At 40.4% G+C, this 22953-nt stretch overlaps 1 protein-coding gene across 23 annotated transcripts in view; it reads left to right on the forward strand.

Annotated features, from left to right (window-relative positions):
* The window catches only part of LOC147754286 (uncharacterized), a 120624-nt gene that overhangs the window by 39391 nt on the left and 58280 nt on the right, over window positions 1-22953 (forward strand). For 13 of the 23 annotated variants that reach the window (XR_015316427.1, XR_015316434.1, XR_015316440.1 and 10 more), the window contains one exon: window positions 19506-19581. The exons of 9 other annotated variants lie outside the window; for them this stretch is intronic. Coding sequence is in view for 5 of the 14 variants with exons in the window: in XM_086974115.1 (XP_086830241.1) it covers window positions 19540-19581 (42 nt within the window). In the remaining 9 variants the exon portion in view is untranslated. One more of the 23 variants, XR_015316439.1, reaches the window with a different exon arrangement.

Raw genomic sequence — 22953 nt, forward strand, 5'->3', positions numbered from 1 at the left:
TTATCAGTCACAAAGGTCCCTTAGCTGAATAACCAACCGGATGATGTAAGTTCGTCAAGATCGAGGTTTTCAAACAGAAAGGATCATCCATCTATTCTCGTTTGTATTTTGTCTGTTTCAAACCTTTTACCCATGTTTGGCTGTATGCAATAGTCTATCACTTCAACCGTAAGAGATTCTCCCGAACTCCCAATACCAATAGTAGAATAGTAAGAAGCAACTGTGGCTACCTACGCAGCACCATCTTAATTTATTACTATTTAGAAATGGCAAAGTTTTTTTTTTAATGACGCGGTGGTAGGTACCGTTTTACGTATATTTTAAGTGCACATAATCAGACAGATTCTGAATCTTTAGTAGAAGGAATCCTATATAGCGATTTATTTTAGAATCGGAGCAGTGCTGCCCAATTGGATTGACATTTTAGTGGCTCACACGTGACTCAAGCGGAGTCTGAAATTTGATTTCTCGCAAGCCGATACACCGATTTTCGTTATTACTGCTGTAAAGTTTTTATGTCTAGGTGTCAACCTCCTTGTTCTGGCTAAACAAAGCTTTACACACGTCTAACCCGTGTGCCGCACAGAAAGTCGCGCCGAACATAGATATCGAACTGTTTGGCCAGTAAACTAAAAAAATAGGCATCGAATTCCGGTTTGCCAAACCCAACGTATAGATTTCATGCCTCTAATATCGTTTCTACTTAGCACAAGCAGAGGCTTAATAATATCTTTTGATTCGGTATACGCAGATACTGATCCGAAGAAACGTCATCGCCCAACGGGCATTATGACTGTCACTAGATTATGTTCGAACGATAAACGGATTCGGGATGATACGCTGTCATTTTTAGCCCTGACCAGGTCACACAGGTCTAGGAAATCTTAGTGATAGAATGGCGTATGGGCGGTTCATTTTTTAATGCATTGTCTTGGTAACAATAGCTGCGAAGCTTGCCGCCACGTTGATCCAAATCTCAGAGATCACAAAAACTATTGAACTACCGGAACTTGCTAGTATTATTAAGGTGGACTTGTACGGCTATCATGTCGTTTCACAGATCTGTGGACGAAACCCCACGTAAATCCGGCTCCCTTCTAGTGGGAGCAAGCCCTTTGTTCTCTACCAGACTCATTACATAGTACAAAATGCTAATAGTGCTAAATATATTAGTTCTGCGCGGATTACTTTGTGGCTTTCGATGCAACGGGTATGGGGTTGTTAGCTCGATAGAATAACAGAGTTCCACATATATTTGTATTGATAATTGCAAATTCGACACGTAGCTTCTATGCCCAGAAATGGCTCGTGGTCATTTTAAGAAGATATTTAGAATGTTGCCGGTCTTGGTTATGGTGGTCTTGTTCGCGACGTATATGCACTGCAGAACAATATGGGTTTTGTTCGTTAAACAAATTGACCTGCGAGCGCCCCTGGATAGTCGAAGGATAGTTTCGATAATGTCCTGCAGGATTGTTGACATCTTGTTTAGATGCTGAAAGAGTGTCTCGTCCCAACCACGATAGCATGCGTAATTATCGGTTTCAGAAGGAATAAAAGCATACTACTACATGCTGGGGGAACCCCTGGTCCGAAAGTTAGATAGCATAGTCCAGCGTTATGAGCGTAATTCGAAAAATCACAAGCTCAGCCCACTCTTGGAATCTTGCGGATGGCTCTAATGAAACGATTGTCTCTAAACGGTATGTCAATACGGCACTGAGGAGCTCTTAAGAAAACTTAGTCTGCTTTAGAAATGTTTACAGGGGGGCCGTATCGCCTAACCTAAGAGGACTAGCCGAACCTCGAGGTTGGAGAAGCGTTGCAAATTTTCTTTACGAGGATGAGATCGTTTTTATGTGTAGAATTCGCATAAACACTATATTTATATAGAGAATATATGTAAAAGGGAAGCTTATTCAATATCTCGTGTTACTAAATGATCACTTGAAATTGCCCTACCAAAAAGTACAGTTAAGAATCAAAATGGGGTTAAATAGGTCGCAAACGTCATAGAAGCTAATTGCTTCCAAAAAGTAATCGGACGATGGTACCGAATGTTCCGCGTCCCTGATTGCAAGAGAAGGTGATATTGTAAGAGAAATCAGAGTGGATCAAGTCACGGGAGCATAAGCGGAGAAAACCATATTGCGAGTAGGAATGACACTCTGGTTGGAGAAATCGAAGAGCGTTTCAAAGTTATCCGACAGTTTACTAGATAACTGTGCCTGAGAGAAATAACTTCTGTTTAAAGAATTCGAAACGATGCTAGAAAGACCGAACTTCGATCGATCTTGCCTTTTGCTAGTAACTGTGCTTGTTCTTCATATTTGTACATCGCTCCAACGTCACGGATATTTAGATATTGATTACGGCAGCATTTTAAAGCGCATTTAGAGAGTTATCTAAGTCACACGCCAATTTAGCAGAAGAGAGAGATAAAGATCTTGTGGCACTGCAGCCGAAATACACTTCCCTAGAGGGTGTGGTTACTGCTTTTATCAGCATATATGCTGTGTCAAAAGCGAAACTAGGTTCTCGTAGGTGCTCCAGATGCCGGTGCTTAAGGTGGCTTCTTGCGACTATACTATGAGCCGCTGCCTAGTTTCTCAGTGAACTGAACGATATTGCTACGGACGAGAGGGCCCCGAGCATTACATCGGTGCCGGACAACCTGTCTGAGTGAGTATAGACAAAAACATAGAAAAAAAACAAAATAAATCACATTTAACTATCGTCGCATAACAGGGGAGCTCAAAAATAGATAGACTCCTTCAGCGGGTCGTTTCGGACTACTGTAGAAGGTAAATCGAGAACGGGAACGGAATGGATTGTGTTTATTATCGTGAAGTTCGAACAAGTGTAGGCCTCAACAACTTTATTAAACAAAGCCTGATGCATCCGACGGGAAGCCGGATTTGCTCTAATGCATTATAACAGGTGACGAAACGTCGTTGTAGGGCTGTATTTCGGAAACAGACACGCAATTGTCTGGGTATCATTTTAAAAACGAGTCTGAATTGGAGAAGGCTGTGGGATTTTAGAAATCAAGGACTCAACTGCGTTGCGCCGACTGGTGCTGGCCCGTTTTGCAATACAAAGTTATACAGAATAGTTCCAATGTCGCTAGATATATCACTAAGTAATTTTAAAAAAGATTGCGTAATTATGCCATCCGCAGTAGTCTTAGACTCTAGTCGCTCAGGGAAACTAAAGGAAATTATTTCGATAAGGGGCAACTGGAATTTAGACGATTGAGGTATATGCATTTTGTACAGAGCCCAATTTTCGGTGCCATTTTTTAAATTTCATTCTGCTACTCGTCGTAAACGTCGGGCAAAATTTGCACTAAGGAGACTATTTAGAAGTATTGAAGAGGCGTTTTTTTTTTTTTTTTTTTTTGTAACATTTATGAAGTCTGTTCACATTTGTAAATCTAGAATAAAACATTCTAAGACAAAACAAATTAGGCCCTGAAAATATTCAACGAAACTAGGCACGGTGCCAGGACCCCTGTTATGTGACTCCATTAGAAATTCCATTGGTGCCAAAATTATAGACAGTTCCTTGGCTGTTAGGAAGTAGATGCATTTGCCTCGAGGTTAGTATACTACCGATTGCGGTCGTCCAAGCTATTGAGACGCCTCAAAACAGCCATACGTGAATGCCATGCTAATTAAATATGGCAGGAAAGATTAATCCATTTCTATCGCTAGGTATTTCCTAAATTCCGCGTGTGTGTTCTTAAAATTGTTCATATGGTCGACACATCACATATCATCATGTGGGTGGTTGGAAGTAATGACAAGATGCCTTAGTGTTAGGCTCTTCTAGGCCCATTGAACGCTTGTCGTTCACTATTTTTATTTATGGTCGCCACGGTAAACCGGTACTGTTATATAGGGCGGAAATGTTAGACCGGCTGCCTGACATTACGTAACGAACCAGATTTACCATGTAAACGTCGCTCACTGATTTTCTGTCACATATGTGTGCACTGATATATTTTCAACTTTCGGTGTTGGGGCTTTGCAACCGTTGGTCTATTTGTATGAATGCACACGACTTTGGCTAAGGACATTCCTTCGTATATGAAAGAAGTTCAACTATCTATTAATCTACTAGCTAGGACTGTGGCTCAGAACTCGAATGGCGAGACTGGCAAAGCCGATCAGAGATATTTCTAGCACTTTGTTCCAGAATACATTTAGTACATATTCCATCTCTCAGGTACTATTCCGATCGGAGTCTTGTTTTTTATTTCGATTTCACTCCCTCTGCTTTATTTTACTAGTTGTCGGGCATATATTTCTGCTGATAATAAAAGTGACGGGTACTATATACGTTCACGTCGATCGAGAAAAACTTCAGTGCACAACTTTTTTCAGTCTCTTCTAAAGTGGCAAACTTTATAGTAAGGAATAGCTGAGAAAAGCAGCTGGTGAAGACACAACTAAATGGTAGATCTTACCTTATCTCTAGCACCATCACTATCCCAGAGACGACTGCTAACGATGCTGACAACAAAGAGAAGAGTTGGAAACATAAATGAGCCTCGCTCTAACGTGTACAGAGATAGTAGCAAAATAAGCGTACCACTGCCGCCATCGGCAAGCTCAATGAGGCATGAAAGCAGGCCGAAGACTTGCATCTGCGAGCGCGATTCGTGGCATTGGCGTGGCCGTCGCAAACACTGCGGGAGCAAATAACGGAAGGTGTACCGCTACAAACTAGTACTACAATCGTTGCTATAGACTGCCATATGGGGTGCTTGTGAGTGTCGTTTGCTGGGCTAAAATCGGTAACGTACTACGAGCGGGAGTTCGAATCTAAGCTTGTCTCTACACTTTATGCGACAATGAAACCGTTGCCAACAGCTCGTTTATGACAACTCCATTGGCATTTCTTATCTAATAGTAGATTGAAAGGTGTTTTATGAAACGTCACCCGGATAATAGTGGGTCTTGCTTGCAGTGTTCACGCAATGCGTTTAAAAATAGATTTAACCAATAAATTTCAATAAAAATATGCGCAATGGGTATCAATGCACGTGGATCAGTAACAAATTACTTAATTTGGTACTTAATCTTACGCTAATATGGTAACTTAATGGTAATAATTACTTAATTAAGACGCTTAATTTGGTAAGGTTAGAGCTCTCGACGATTTAATTTTGCTTTCGCTTCCCCATAATGGAACTTTTATACGGCACACAGTCATGCTTCCGTTTTAGTCGCTTGATATAATGTGTTTATTTGTTGGTAACGCAAGGACAGACAATTACAGTGCCGAACATAAACGTGCGCGCTATTCCTACCTTTAATCGTTAGCATCTTCCTACAGAATAGCCAATTTCGCTTCAAACGCTTGTCGTGGAACATTTTTATAATCTAGGGCACAAATGTGGCTCGTACCAATTTCACTTCAGTCGTCCTGATCAATGTTATCATATGGAGGGCAAACACGTGCGACAATAGGCAATAGGTTCCTGTAATTAAACGAGAAACTGCACGCGGATCTACAAATAAGAGCAAACTTATGCTTTTTTTTTTTTCGAGTGTCCTGTGCATCGATCAATCTTTCTGTTTTTTGTAGCAGCGTTGCTCAATGTTTGGCTCAGTGTTTGGCGCTTGCGGTTATCTGAGGCGACTGCCCTTCTCTCAAGTAAATGTTGATTATCTATAAGCAGTTCTAAAAGGTGAAATATCAAAAAGAGACAAATACGATAGAGAGTAGGAAATACTTTGGCTTCATAATAACTCCCTTCAGCTTCATTTACAATGTCCGTTTAGGTTTGAATTAGTGACTGATTAACGAACTTGCAGACAAAATATCATCGGATTATATAGTTATTACCTGATGAAAGGAAACATACGTTTTTGCTGCTTACATAGACATCGGAATATCACTATTAGTAAAACAAATTTGTCGAGGCAGCCAATCGGAAGTACATGATGTACTTTGGCAGATACAAAAAGGGCAAATGCTCTGATTACATGGCGTTAGATAGCCGGTATGATCCACACTACAATTTAACACGAATTTCTCCCGTCCCATTGCTGGATTGTATCTTGTCACAATCCCAGCTTTTCACAAAATTGGCAAATTTTACTGTTTGCATCGTGCGACCTGGGAATCAAAGAGAAGCACGTATGAAGGTGCGAGTTTTAATGGAATGGTGTCGCTTCCCTGAAACCTACCATCTGTCCTGGACTCCATTGTGTTTCGTCCTGTTGCGATAGTTGATGTTTACTTCATTCTTACTAGCGCCTTGTTAGTGCTAATCGCCAATCCGACAACGCGTCTGCCCTTCAGAAACTCAGGAAAATCTGACCGGCCAGTCTGAGTACGAACTATCGGGGGTCTTATTTATGACAGTAGTCGCATCACGTCGCAGAGCAGAACCTAAACCGACAGATGCTTCTATGTTAAATGCTGCTTGTCAACGAATAGAGCAAAAGCAGCTTAATGTGTTACTGCGGAAACCATAGGCATGGCCAAAAATTCTAAATCAATTTTACCTCTCTTCTTAATAAAACCGTTTACAGGAGTAAAAGCTAGCTTATTGAAAAATACGACTAATCAGAAAAAAACAGAAAGGCCTGAAGCACATATTTGTTTATATGGGCACTAGCTGTGTATTAATGTCCTTCGTTCAATTTGTGATGCATTGAGGCGTCTAATTTTTGATAAAATTTCACAGAACCAAGATGCCGCATGATAGATGAATCTTCGTAGCTAACTATTTTGCCAATTTACGAATTGTTTACCAATAGTAGTTGTGTTTTCAAGCGGTTTTCATCGACCTCGGATATCCCACCAGATATATTATTAAATATGTGTGTTTTAGTTATTATGTTATGGCAAGCGAACTTCGGGACTTCCATTTTGATGGATGAATACCCCCTTGAGCGACTTTGTCGTTTCTTTAAATAACTTTTCCTATTAAATTTCCCACAGATCTGTAGTGAATATACATATAAACCATTCAATTTTTTTTAACAAAAAAAAAGTTGAGATTACAAAGTAATTCTATGAAACTTTTAGAATTTATAAGACGCGTAAAAATAGTAAATCAGCGCAATTCGGACCACTGGACTGGCTTCTCCAATAAGTATAAAAGAATATAACTTTTTTGCACTTCCTTAAACTTCTATCGAGCTGTAAAGAAATGTATATGCCTACTTAGTTTTCCCACCACAGTCTCGCCAAATAATTAAATTTTTCAAAACAAGAAGAGTAGACTGCATTTTTCTGAAGTTATCCTATTCATTTATACTAATTTACCATACTGGGGGCTACATGGGCAGAGAATGGATGAAGCTATAAATTATTTTTTTGGACATATGTAGAACAAAACGCCAACAATTTCAATACAAGACCATTTGTTCCCCTTTGATGGTTTATGTTCAATAACACACGTGTGTAAAAATGCGCACCAACAAAATACATATATATTTATACTTATATATAAGATCAACAATAATCATTTATTCGTACCACCCTTAAGTTGTAGCATTTATGAACTTGAAAGGTTTGAAAGGACAAGGTTTACAGCATAGTTACCCAGCCTACGATAATATCAATGTACCAGGCTCCTGAGCAAAGGACAACAACCTGCATGGCATTCATCACAGTCTCCCGTATTTATTACAAATAGATTCCTCGCTCGATAATTGTAACGGAAGCTGTGTACTAAAAACGGATAACCACGTGACGATTTGCTATTGTCTTTTATCGTTCCTGTGTTGAAAAATTCATCATGAAAACCCATCTGCTGAGACACCCAAAGAAAGCCGCAGTTGCCGGCAGCCTAAAACAAGATCTTAGATCCCGATGAGCAGCGGAATGTTGGCAAGGGGGTGAAATAATCAGTTTTCTGCCGCACGACAGAAGCGCAAAGCCTGAAGAAAAAGGCCTCTATTTGGTCAAGTAGTTTGAGGTGTTTCCTAGGTCAAGGTCCTGCCGAATTATATTTACCCCGTAAGCCACTACCAGCACCGCTGTGAAGTCGAGTTGGCGCAGTCTGTCATCAGAAAATATCAACAATTACAGATTTTACAGAGAAATCGAACGAACTATTATAACTTACCTCAGAAGACGACGCGGCCCAGAGAGGTTATTTCCGCATTCGTTGTGCCGCATTTCAGTGTTTTCAATCGCATGTTACAAGTGGTTGCGTTTGGAAAAAGCTCCGATTACCGCGCTTCTATAGCGCGATTGAGGCCGTGCAATATTGCCGATCGGCGCTTCATATTGCGGGTAATCAAGACAATACTATGTTTAACCGTAAATCAAATCCTCCGTACAAAAAGTACTATTATTTCGACAGTTACATAGGCCTAAACGCGCTCCGATCGGCTTTGGAAAACGATGCATGTTATCATAGGTAAGCCTTATTTCTAGTTCAAGATGCATCTGCCAGCATTTTAACTTTAAAAGCTTATCTTCTCGGTGTGTAGCAAAACTTCGTAAGAACTTATAGTAGAATGATCATAGGCCTTCATAGGGCTATTATGTCATAATCATAAGCTATTGTTTTTCCTATTCAAGATCACAACTTTTTTTTTCATAGGTAGGACAGATTGTTCTGTCCAAAATTAGCCGCCCGTATAGCTCCACTTCTGGCGTATATTACCCCACCTTGTTGGGCTTTTTGTAATCGATGCTGGGATTCGTGTTTCTAATTCGTCACTAACAGTTGTTCTATGAATACATCTTGGGTATTTCTGCTTCATCAATAAACGTTTCATACGATCTGGAACAACAGGAATAGTAAAATTTCAAGGGATAATTAACCGAGGCGTATGGTTGAATTCCGCATATGTGTACCTGCATTCTCGTCATTACGTTGACTCAGCGATTAGATAGGATTCAGGTAGTATACATGACTGAAACGATTATGACCTAAAATCTTATGACTTATAACTTAAAAATTGACTTAAAATTGAAAATAATATAGAACTATTCTAACTTCCTAGGTAAAAAACAAGGCATAGGAACACAGCAGACAGGTTGTACCTTATGAAATTTATTTCAGTCCAGAAACCTAGGCGATGGGGCATTCAGCTGTATAACAGCAGTAATTGGAATCAAATTCCTCTCCGTTAGTTGGTAATAGCCGTTATTTCTAATTTAAGCATTATCCTCACTTCATAATTACTGTATAATGAAGTAGGCCACACTCGAATGTTTTCGTAAGGTTCTAACTAGGAAGAGACACGACTCTATATGAGTTTCTCGAGCCGAAATTTACAGATTTTTCTTATAACGAATTGCAAGTTTTTATATTTTGGTATTATTATTTTTTTTTTTAGAGTGAAATACTTTTAGGGCAAAGTAGGACTTATTATTATTAAATAATAAAACAACCAGGCGAAACAACAACAACAACATATGCAGACTATGTCAAATATAAAACAGTTTTGCGTAAGTCGTCACAAAATCATATTCACACACTGGTTCAATAGGATAGATTTAGTAGTAACAATTTTAAACAAAGCTGAATTGATTTAGTTTTAAAAAAAAACGCCATATAAGGATACATTTTACGTTTATTTAAATTGCGACAATAGTAAGTACTAAAGTAAACGAGGTTAGGGACTTATTTCATATCGAAGCTTAACAGTACTCCATTCGCTTAGTGTGATATTTTTAGGCAAATTTGACAAATTCAATTCTTCATAACAGATAACAAGCGTGCAAATAGCCCTCTTTTTATTCTCTGTGTATTAAATCAACGGGGCAACGACGTAATTTGACCCACTTGAGTCCGTTGTCTAAATCCGCAAAGAGCAGGCTTACAATGGGGGTGCCAACCCCCGACATGAAGCATTGTACGCCATGGTGCTTCCCTTGATTGATGACTATATGGTCTGTTGTATCAGTGAGAGATGGACTCACGATCTGTGTGGCCTTTATAGACGAACATACGTATAGAAACGCATTGCTGCATTTTCTACATTTTCACACAACGCAAAATAGAATATAGCAGGCAACGACCGAACTGTAAAAGAAACGTTTTGGGTACATATAGAGATACGGAAGATAGAAAATTCTTGATATTGAATTGTTTGTTTTACATTAAAAACAGATACTCGAGCTGATTCACTGGAGTTCCACAGCAGCGCTTACACCCTTTCCACTTCACTCACAAGTCACTTGTGAACGCCCATCACACAAATACAATCTAAATCTTTGACTTAATGCAAAACCGGGTCAGAACTTAAGCTGAACTTTCGTGATATAACGACCAGTTTATCAATGTATACGATTTGGTGAAGATTTTACGCAAATATTATGCATATAGTGATTTATAACATTCAGAATTGTCACAACTCTTATAACTTTCCCGCTGTTCTATTTCATTTTCTATGACATCGTTGTACACTCCAAGAGTTTGGTCGTCTCTGGAAATCTCCATCTACAATGACATCGTCTCCAACGTCGTCACAATCAAACGGCAGATGTCGTCGGTGATGTCGCAATATTAGCAACAGCGGCAATGGTAACAAACAAAATAGCAACAAATTCCTAAATCAGATTTTGCACCGAGCATTTGAGCTTCTGCGCGGTTCGCAACTCGCTCTCCACCTTGTGCCTCCTAAACGAAAAGATAGGAGCAAAATGAAGGGTGAGGGCTGAGATATAGGCGAGTGCTGGATGTGAATTATTGGCATTTCTTATGTCTTCGCGCCACAGCCGCTGCTTTCCCACCGCACATCATTGTTTTTTGCAGGACCGCGTTCTCCTTGTCCTACGGCCAGTGCCACTACTCCTGTACTACGGCATCTACTTGTACCGTGCTGTAATTGCCCCCCCCCCCCCCTGAAAATAAAAGAAACAAGGCTTCGTCAGACGCCCTCGGCGTTCGCCCCTACGACAGGCTCCGGACACCCTGTTGCACGTGACAGTGGGGTGTCTCCTAGCGAAAGTTCTGCAAGCGAGATGACAGGAAGAAGATTGCGCTGTTCGCAACGGCAGCATTTGGGAAAAATGAAACGAGGCGGGCATGTTATGTTCGCAGCCCCCTACAAAGGCTCCACCACTTCATTCTATACAGGGCAGCCCAAAAAAAGAATTCAGTCGTGCGCCAGGGAGGCAAGCGGCAGATGTGCCTTGTACAGCCCATAGGTGCAAATATCGCTAAATAAAATGACTTTACTTCTAGCAACCAGTTCAGCCCCGACGATTTTTTTACAGCTCATCGAGAGGGGCAGGAAAGCAGAAAAAGAGAGAGGGAAATAGGTTGACAATGAATGTGGAGAGGTCGGAGGCAAAGGGAGAACTGTACACAAGGTGCCGACGATACGAGAATCGTTGGGGAAGTGTTTCACCCCCACCCTCCCGTTAATGTGCAACTGCCGCATCGAGGTACGGCTGACGATGATTTATAAATAAGGCAATGTTGCTGTTTATCTGCTGTCCCTAATCAGGCTTCAAGTGAGATGCAAAACATGATACGCATAGAAGCTTGTCATATGTGATTTATATTGTGTTTGAAGCGGCTTCTGTCTTACTAGACGAAAGTCGCATTTGTGTGTTCCGCTAATTGTTACTACAAGCATTTTCGCGATCAGTGCTAGTAACGCCCAGTGCTTTGCTTTGGCAGATTTAATGATCTTCATTACGCAGCTATTTTACCGAATCTAATTCAAAGTGGCGGTATCTAGACTTGACTGAATTCACGTTCAACCTTTTTATGATGTTTCCCACATGCTATCCCGTGCGTGTTTATCTATTTCGGTTTTTATGAGGCAGGCACGTATTACGGTAACTCAGCCACTGGTACAATATTTCCGAAAAAGACACGTTTGAATTCAATAGAAAGTGCAAAATCTTTAATATGCGAGTGAGCGATATATCTCAGGAAAATATTCCCGGGCAAGAATCACTCTGGTCTTCTGAACGCCTCTTCGTACACGCTAGGTCCTAAGGTAAACACGCCACCTCCATAATTGTTGTCTAAATTTAATTTCGGTTCCACACTGGCTTCTGATTGTACTAGCAGACGCTATAAAACCTTATATTAAGCATTTCTATTATTCAATCGACATGATCATACGTATTACGGACTGCCTACTACTTAAAAAGAGATCATACGAGTAATCTATCTAAAGTCTATAGCTGAAAACAGGTTCCTAGTTCAGGGTCTATCCGGATGCGTCATGCTCCAGATGTAAACTATTTATATAAATTAAATTGTCGTATTAAACGGATACCAAGGATAATCACACTGCTAGGTCTTGACGCTGCTGATATCAACACCAAACATTTTAACACCGAAATAGGCGGACTTGGACAGCCCAACGGCGAACATTGCATCGACCATCTTTCAATCATCCCTGACCTAAGGACTGTAGTTCCATCGAGGGCTTAACCATTGCATTAGCATCATCTCAGCCAATGATTGTTCTAGTTGTCGATACGGTAGTAACCCATAGCAAAATAAGACGAGGTTTGTATGTATATTAATACATCAAATCGTACGCCAAGATCCACAAGTTGCCAATAACTTATCTCTGCACTTATCTTAGTTGATATAATAAGTTTAAGAATTATCGAAGAACGTTCAATCAATTTTTCACCTAGACAGCAGCCTATTTTTCAGCCATAACGCTCCGTCAGCAACAAGTATGCAAAATACTCCTTAAAGCTCCAAGTGAATATTATATCCATAAATGCACGAAAAATGTTTTTGGCCTAGCTGACGTTCTTCGCCAACTCTATACATCAGGCTAATGTCGTTCATTAACACGGCGCACTGGGCGACGTACATCGGACTAAGACTCGCTTACATTTACGCCCGTACCAACCATATACACTATTACAGCCCATATATATATAATACATACAATGTAGTGCGTGCTCCGACGGGTGGCTACATTCAATCTATATTACGTACTGCTACCTTAGTTATTACTATTAGTCATGGCACCATAGTAGCGTGAGACTCTTGAGGGCTGTTTTATTCCCCGGAGGAGAGGAAGACTTAGAAGAACGAGGTGTGTCGTGTCATGACGCCTTATGGACTGAATGGAAGCAGCTACTTTGCGATCTCGTCGTCTTCGTCGTAAGCTCCACGGCACGCAACCATATAACGCTCTTGACAGCGCAGGCCAGTACTGGACTCTATTCGAGGGCTTCCGTTAAGGCTCGACTCGTTCCCGCTTTCTCTACACTGTTCCACATTTCGTGCTCTTTTCCTTTTCATCCCACAAAACGCATATACACGAACGCCTACTCATTCCGTTACCCCGCCCCTCTTACGCCCCCCGCGTCCATAAAATCTTTAGACCACATAGATGTGGTAAAAGGTGGTAGACGGGATGGACGAGGAGCAAGCGGAGCGGTGGGTCCTGAGCGCATGCTTCACGCTCCGTATTGCTGGAACTACTGCTGCCACATAACCGCTACTACGTAGAACATCGGCGTACCGCAAAAGAATACAGTATCTAACAGCAGCTGACTGGCTTCGCATATGTTAGTAGGAGACTAGCTGCAAAAGTGGCGCCTGACATACAATGAAGAACGTGGGCCAATTTTTGATGACACTTGTAAAACCCGATCCATTTCGGTGTTCTAGTATGTGTTCGTATATTTGCGTGGAAGGGTTAATGATATTTGGAAAGCAGGCGCTGAAAGTTCTCACTGAAAGCAGGGGAAAGTGAATAGGATATCTAAAAATTGTTCGCGTCACAAATATACATAGAATATGTAATACTAACTTGTGTAAACCATAGCAAAACAGTACGTTCTCATACTCAATATGACATTATTTCGCCAGGTACCAATCGAATTCAGCTAAGCATAGAATTCGGGGAGATCGTCACGTTATAAAAAATAGATTATTTATTATGGGTAAAAGTAGTCATTGGATTCGATGTACGCATTTGTCTATGTATATAGCAGGTATAAGTATTTCGTATGATCAGCTAGTGACATCCGACTGATTCCTTTTTTCCTAGCGTTACGTAATCAACAAGGTGCTACCAGAGAGGCGATTTCTGTCAACGTCTCTTAGTAAGTTACTGTTCACGAGGAAGAATCCGCCGAATGGCTAACTGATCATCCCTCTTAGTTTAACCTAACCTAACTTTAACCGAAGGTTCAATTCTTTCTTCGCATTACCCGTTTGGCCTAGGCTCACTACAAGGGTTAGCCAATTAATACGTAGGGAAATAGAGAAAAAAGCACGAGCACGAGCAAGAATACACACATTTAGAGTCACAGTCGCACATAGCTGAAGTGACAGGTGACTTGTTTGCCAAGGTTGATCTAGCAAAAGGTTCGCGGTAATGAGGATTAGACCTTCGAGAAGGTTGTACAGCATGGACGGGACTGCGTGAGACACAAACTGCAATATACTAGTCCGTTTCTACAACGGCAGCAGGCGACCTTTGTGTGCGACGGGAACATGTCGTGCAGGTAGATGCCGGTATTGACATACGCCAGTGTATTACAGTGACAATAATACAGGGGGCTCAGGTACGATACAAGTAGATGGGTGGCGCCGGAGCAATATAGCATAGCTGATATCGAATTAGCTGACCGACAAGCCAGCAGCATCCGCCGAAGCCTATTTCGTCTGCACGGTCAGTGATGCATCTATCCATCGTGATTCTCCCTCTCGCTGTTAGTCTGCAGAGTGTTGGCAAGTGTGCTAACGGGGGCGTTGAGCAGAAGACTTCAAGGGCTTGATTCACTTAGCTGGCTCGATGCCGTGGTGTAGTAATGCATCTTTGCTTCATTCATGCAGATCCGCGTGTGCATTGGCGTCCTAATCGGAGGACAGGTACAAGTAAAACAGGATGAACATAAAGCTAGAGTATATATCGCCGATAAGATAATAACATTTATGTCTGAATCGACAGCTTCCGAGATCTATGAAGCGGGGAAACCATGCGAAGTAGCTTTGCCATTCAGTAAAAAGTTGCGTTAACTTTACTTATGATGTCGAAAAAAAAGTGGGCTTATGATATATTTTTGAGAACGAAGATAGTATGTTTATGAATTCTAACATCTATATGGAGCGGAACGTTGTTGAGGACTTGTATCCAAAAAATCCTCAATATGATTTACCATAAAGAACACTGAAACGTTTCACAGTGCTGTTATTTAATATATCGGGTTATACAAAAAAGTACAAAGCCATTTGTTGATAGGCAAGAGAGCTTTAGAATCGTATAATTTGCACATAATAAGCACACAAACTGCTAATTTCAAACGTCTTGCTAATCTTATAGAGCAAAAGCATTACAAGCAAGGCGTTCGATATAAGTAGCCTTAAACGGCATTGGATTACTACGTACATTTAAATTGCTGCAAAGTGTTTGGACCATATTTATCTTAAGTACTTAATTAAACATTCTAACATCAGCGGCCTAAAGAGCTTGATCTATAAATCCAAATAACGGATCTTCCAAAAATACTACATTTTGCAGTGATCTTGCAAATCTATCCGTTCTGGATTCTGTCAAATACTTCAATACGTATATGCCGATACGAGCGCTATATCTCCGATGATCACTACGTGAGCTAGAAAATTATAGGACTATTATAAAGGACTTAGTTTCTTTATCGACGAATCAGCGTAACGCGGTATTGCATGCCGGATTTGCGGTTGAATAGTAACGTTCGCACAAACACCTACGAAAGGACTTGTAAGGCCTTTCAGATCGTGAATAGGGTATAAACAAACTATCCATGTCTAAAGAAATAGAGTAATCCGAGCAAACGAAACGATATCGTTGCTGCTTTGATAAATGATCATGATAATCTTTGATCATAATTCATTCATCGTCCAACATTTTTCCCATTGTCATCTTCTGTGTGTGGCATAAGTGGAACAAAATGCGGCATAATTTTTTATTAGCAACGCTCGTTGTTTACTCGTTTTCCGCTATTAAATAGAGGCGCTGTCAAAACTTCTATTCCAAATGCTTATAGATCTATGACCCATATAGTATGTATCTCATGCAGCTTTATGAGACATTGTTTTATCAAACTAGGTAAGCCGTTACCCGCCACAATGCTAAGGTTCCTTTGATTCGTTACAGCTTCTAAAAAACATTATTTTGTTATTTTACCGGACACACTAAAACAATACATACAAAGTCTCTATCGATATTTGTGTGTAGCTAGCACGCATACAGACATGTCTGTCGAGGTCCGACCCCATGCTGTCAAAGACTGCACGTCCAATTTTCCCACAATATAGGTGTGTGAATAGTTAATTGTTGCCGTGATTCGTACCAAACGTTCGCAGACATGTTTCGGATCTAAGAATACTGACTCGTGACTCTGAAATATAGTTGTCACGTATAGTACCCGAAACAAGCAGCAAGGGCGAATTTTCTGAGCCAGCCTACATGTCTGACCTGTCCCCTCATCACGGAAAGCGTTACATTTGACAAAGCGGTAAAAAAATTGAGAGAAAAGTAATTGAGGCCGAAGGGATGTCCAACAAAGCAGGTCTGATCAAGATTCGGAACGTGAAAGCGACTTCAGCGCAACTCTAAATATATCGTTGTTGTGAAAATAATACTGAGACTAAGATACACAAGCTATAATTCATCTCTAAACGATCGGTTACGATTACACATCTGGATTCCGGCTTGGAACCATGACCTTTTCATTTTTCATTACGTAGTTATCGTGCTCATATGACGACAATATATATAATAACCACATGTCGCACGCTGAATGGCTATCTGCTTCGAAGAGTTTCCTTCTTAAACACTCGACCGTCAAAAAGGTGTAAGCGAGCTCGGCTATCAGAAGCATGATTCTGAGTCATGTAACTGACAAAACTATAACTAACTATCTGGTACAAGCACGAATCTGTTAACAAGAGCAACTTAACCAGCTTTCTGGTAGGGAGTCACTGAAATCGTCCAAAAAACCTCATCTTGTTCAGACCAAAAGTGCAGCCCTTTCAGACTGGCCACGTCAAGTAAATTGATTGGAAATATGACTAGAGAAATACGTTTTACTAGCAGGAAGCAATTAGCTAAAATTATCAGGCATACTGTCAGTTTTAAAGTTATTGAGAATTCAACGCAGAAACCACATGCCCAAAGTGGTTTTTAACGGACACCTTGGAAGTGTTGCCCTCGATCGCCTGACGATAACCTTCTATGCTGCCACTCCGCTGTGGATATCGAAGATCGAGAAAGGCATTGTCCGTCACTAAACAAGCCCGATTCTTCTAACCTTCGCGGGATTCTGAGCAAGTTCCAAAGCTGCAATTATATCAGGATTTCTTATTTTAGTTCTGTAAGCGATCGCCACCTTCGTTACCCCAAGCACTAACTAGAATTTAAGAATTAAGAAAGTAATAGGAAGCGATTAAGTCATCTGAACCGGTTGCTAAGTTACGCTCTTCATTAGTTAGAGTTATTTTCTGCAAACGTAAGCGTTGCGCGCTTTTAGCTAAGCGTTTCAAAAATAGCTGTTCTTAAATTTTGATTTTTATGTAATCTCAATTGTTTGTACGAATATCGATTCGTGTGTTGTCATACAGGATATACCTGAGACATATATAAATGTTTCAAGGTAATTGGTGTTTTTGCTAACTTCCGCGTTTGTATCAGCAGTGATGATACAAATGAATAACATGATAATCTGTTACTTGCTAAAGAGATATAAAGTTAATGCGATTGGGGATTAATGTTAAATTGGTGTTCCATGCATGGAGCGCACATGTGCATTTTGTGGGTTTTTCCATGAACAGAGTTTACTGAATATTGCAAAGTGTATAAACGTATATCCCTATACAAAGAAGAAGGACACCCTATTTTACTGACGAAGAAACGTTGCTTTGAAATGTCCACACTATCAAATTGGCACTATTTCGTGAGATGCACACTAGCCAGACATTTGGTACTTTGTGGGTTTTTCTTCTAATAAAACAATCAAAAGCATTAATTGTATTATTTCAAAAATGCTGGGTATAAAAACTTCTAACAATAGAACGTTAATGTAATACTGTGCGACATAGTATACCATACGTCAGCATTTTACGGCGGTAAAAACTACTTGCGAAATTAAGCAAAAAATCATACTTCATGTATTGTGTGATATAAAACAACAGCACTATTTACGTATTATATCTTAAACTTTGATCTATTGTAACACATCCTATGTATGTGTCTACCTTGAGGGACCATAAAATAAAAATGACGGTCTAGGCCGTACTTGGCGCAGTTCTGATGAATTGTTTATGTTTCATCGTATCTGGATAGAGCCAGAGGTGTCTAACCGTACGTCTTGGCTGATCTATATATGCCGCTACATATCGATTGGCGGACAAGGCTTTTATGCTTTACTTGGGTCTGAACTAGCGGGCCCTTTGTCGTTCATATTCCCGACCGTAAAAGTATTAAATGAGCACTATAGCCAAAAGACCGAGGAGCGAATGGACGCTTAGGTGAATAATGGTATTAGGGGAGATGAAAGCTGATCAGTCAGCCTATCGAAATATTGAACGAAAGCGGCTAATTCTATAAAAAAAAAAAAAAAGCTACTTTATTATGAGGTGGTCGGAGGTTACTTTTAAGTAGTATATCTAAAAGTCTTGGGTTCGTTAATATCAAAAAAAAAAAAAGAAGATTTAGCAGTGCAATTTGAATGAATGCGTTAAAAGGAATAATAACGGTCAACTTTTCTGATAGATGCCGTTTAAAGTAATGAGCTTCACCGTAAGCCTTCATGGATCTTTGGTCCTAATAGGATAAATTTATATTCTAGAGTACAGACGCAGCTCAAAAATGATTGCCCATTTATAAACAGGATTTAGTTCATGCTTCAACCGTATAGGTTAAAAATAAAACTTATTAGAAGAGAGAAGTAGTACAGCGGACCACAGACGCATTACATAAATGTCGTGCTGGTAATTAGTAGACATTTTTTACTTATCGCAAAAATAATAGCAATTTCACGACCATTTGTTACAGATTTAATGTTATGCGCTATTTACAAACAAGACTAGCTTAGCGTGTACACGCAAACTGTAACCAACGTAACAAGTCCAAACGTATTTTACGTACATTCATATTATTCAATAGCCTCTTCAGCGTTCTAGAGTCTTTTAACAGTTGTGACTAAATGTCTACGTTTATCACTAACGGAGGCGTTTTATTAATTACTGTTATAAAACCTTCATTTTTGCTTTCATTTCTATCAAACAATGATCGCAATGGAAGGCAGATCTATTGTAGGGGGACCCGTGAGTCGTGCGTACCTAGAGAAGGGTGGACGACGCTGAGACTTATAAATAAAACTATTTCATTGACTCATGCGTAAATTCTTCACGCCGATTGTGTGAAGAATGACGAATTTAGACTACTCTCAGCAGTTAGGACATGCGTTTTAGGATTATGTATAAGAAGATCTGATTGCCAGGATAGGTGTGGAACTGGATCATTCGCAATTTAGTTTGTCTTACAAGTTTGTAAGGCAAATAAGTTTATCTTACTTGTTTGGCATTGTAACTCTGTTTTTAGAACAAGCGGCTGAAGGAGCTTCAACCAGAGGAATATGCTAGAGAGGTGGCGTAACATGAATCATTATGGATGCTCGGTAAGGGAATCAGCGTTACGAATAGGCCGGTGTGCACCTTTACAATGAATAAAATAAAAAGAAAAACATAAATGCTGCTATAATAGGGAGCCGTCAATGAATCTGTGACGCGATCTTCTGATGGAGAGTTTCTTATTCAAATGAGTGTCGCTTGCAAGATTCATACTACCCGGCCAAGGTTAGTTCTACCTATTAATCGCGAACGAGCAATTCTCCACAGTAAGCACGAAAACTAGGACAACACGAAAAGATGTCGCGTACGATATGGTCAAAAAAGCTCCAGTGATCTTAGAAGCAAAGCATTTTAGTGCCTATATTTACTTGTGTATGTAGTTAAGTTCACCTATTTAAGGCTACATTTATCTATCTAGGCGTTTAACGTCCTGTGTCAAATTTGCAATAATTCTTCCTTTTTGACTATTGGTCCAAAAAAAGTGGTACTTGTTTTTCTAGACTGATGCAAATTCAATTCTAGGGACTAATATAGATATTATTTCTGGTCGATAATGAAAGATGACGTAATAGCAATTATATTTCTGATCTTATTCCTAGCGAGCTTATTCGTACCCGAGCACCACTTGGTTTAATGGCATCGTTAAGTGGACCGTATAAGACTTTTGTACAGCAGGGTTATTTTGGCTGTCTCATTTATATTTTAGCGCGTTAGCTCTATTCCAATAAAATGAACGACTATTAAACGGGTACTTAAAACAGGTACGGTCCCTAATAGTACACTTGCTGCTGCTACGGCTGTTCATTTTATAAAAAATTTATTGATTCTCGAACCAGATTGCTTTTGTCCACAATGAACGACCAACTAATAGAGCTCGATGACATTAAACCATTTCATATTTAGATACAAGGGGAAAAATTCAACTAGATGACCCCGTACGTTACGTTGCGTGTCCGTTCAAAAATGAATGACGCTGCTTCCTGTAAACCCTGAAAGTTCGCTAGGATTTGAAAATATATGGTTGAGATGTGTGTCTGTGTCTGGCCAGCCTGTTAAAAAATTTCACAATTAAACCTAGCCTTATAGACAATAATGGGCAACGATAAATAGGCAACGCAAACTAGCGCATACCTTGTTTCAGTGTGATTCAATTGATGCAGGTAATATTGAGTTGTTACTTTCATAACCATTGTATCTTCGATCGTACGGCTATGGAATACCTCGAAATATCACAATCTATTTTTCTCGTTACATAGACATTACGGGCTTCATAAATGATGAGCTCCGCTCATCTCCTCAGCATTACCTAAATTTGTCATTATAGGCAGCATGAAGTCCAATGGGAGTGATGGGAAAATGTTTTTACAATTGAAACCGATACGAAGATACACCCGACCAGTTTCTAGGTATACGATTCCTTTTCGAGACTCAATGGGTATAGCCAGAGATCCGCTGAGTGGGCCGTTCGACTGCCGACTCCGGTTGGTCCTTTTTTCTGCACGTTGATGGAATCGTTTCTGCAAATAGAAAAACAGACCATTTCTTTCGATCGACGCTCAGTAAGTCACCGGAGGTTTCCAGCTTACTGCTGTTTCTCCTTCCACTAACGTACAACTCTTGTCAGGATCGAAGCAGGGGCGGGAAAACAAACGAGCAGTTGCGATCGACGGCGGTAAAACCTATCCGCCCTATGGTAGCTGTAGCAGATGACTGTCATCGTATCTCTTTCGGTTTCCCTTCGCTTGGCCCCATTCAGAAATCGCAGCGTTGCTTTGTGCTCTTAGACAGAGCGGCTGTGATGGGCAGAAAACGGAAAGCATTTTTATAGAAACGGCCGTGTTCTCTACAACACAAAGCGGCAGTATGTTGCTGAGCAAAACAAGCAAAGCGGAAAAGCAAACATACGAAGTATCGACATAGGAGTAGCAAAGGTGGCCGTGGAACTCCACGTGCCGACTGAATGTAAAATAATGCGAACTTCATTGATTTTGTTCATCGAGTGCCTGGCTGAACGGCGGCACTAACCAGCGTTCGAGTGTGCCGACCCGCGAAAGGTTTGAGACCCATACGAAAAAGGCCAAGTGTTGTTTAGAAGTATGGGAGAAAATGGAGATTGTTGGGCATGTGTAGAAGATTGGTGGCTCTCAACAATCAGGATAGATAGGGTGACATGGGGATAGCTGGGGAGGCTAGATTATAGAGACAGCAAGAGAGTGCTAAATAAAATGACAGAAGAAAGCCCCTACGGCACACTACGAAAAACAAAAAAAAGCGGGTAAAAAGAAAAGTCAAAAAAAGATACGGAAATTCGATACGAAACGAAAAAAACGTGCTGCATATATTCATCGCAGTCGGTTGTTGTTCAGTGGCCAAGTAACTCGGCAGCGAGTCGATATGGCTGTGAGTGTCAGAGCGCGTGGGGTAGCACGATGTGCGTCTGGTGGTAGAGAAGTCTGTTAATTGTTTTGTAAGAAACTCGTGGAACGTGGATACGAATCATCTCGTTCCGAGCTAAGGAAACGATACAAGCAGAAGAAGTGTTCTTTCTCTCGTGGCGATTGACAATGGAGAAGAATGACGTTTGCGTGTGACGGGCGGAAATGAGTGTTTGACTATTGCCCCCTTTGTAAGCTTTGGTTCAGCTCCGTCAAGCATCGTGGTCGGCGGTCATTGGTCACTCCGATGATGGCAGGAAAGGACTTGCACGATTTTTTTTTTCCGATGAAGAAAAGGAGTTAAATCGACTCCCAACTGTAGGAGCCTGCACAAAGAAATGGAATCATGCTCAGGCACAACTTATTTTCACGTTGGTTGTCATAAGTGAGAATGAATGTTCTTTTGTTCGAAAAGATCTAACTTGTTAATAAGCAAGTATACAAATCGAGAATTTGTTCGAAACGACGCGCCATAGTTAACGCTGTTCCTGCCAAAACTAAGTTTGCTATCCCAGTTCCAAATGAAGTTTTCGCTCCAATCGGCCCCACAAAAACGTTACCATCCTGCAATAGACCACTAGCACAGCATGCAATACATGGTGAAGTAACATATCAAAAACTTCAGTATAATAAAAAAGCGATTGAATGTTCAAAAAGCACTGATGTCGAGTTGTAGTGCCGTATTCAATACCAACTAGGAGAGTATTTAGTTACTTAGCTGCCAGTTATAGTATACATATGAAGTAGGCGTTTCTCTTAGTGCCTAAGAAGGTAATGCCTATCTTAATAAGGCCTTTGCTGGTAGCCGATAAAACACAACACTGTACACAGATCCGGTTAATTTCAACTTAACGAAGATAGTTCCTGCGGTAAAGTTTAGTAAAGGTAATGCACTACGGAACGTGATATTTTTTTTAATAACGATATTTATAACAGTCATATCGCATACTTGTGTTGTCATTGTGAACTGGAACAATTGATTTT

Source organism: Varroa destructor, unplaced genomic scaffold, assembly GCF_002443255.2.
Source record: "Varroa destructor unplaced genomic scaffold, Vdes_3.0 BEIS01000007.1, whole genome shotgun sequence".
Classification (NCBI taxonomy): domain Eukaryota; kingdom Metazoa; phylum Arthropoda; class Arachnida; order Mesostigmata; family Varroidae; genus Varroa; species Varroa destructor.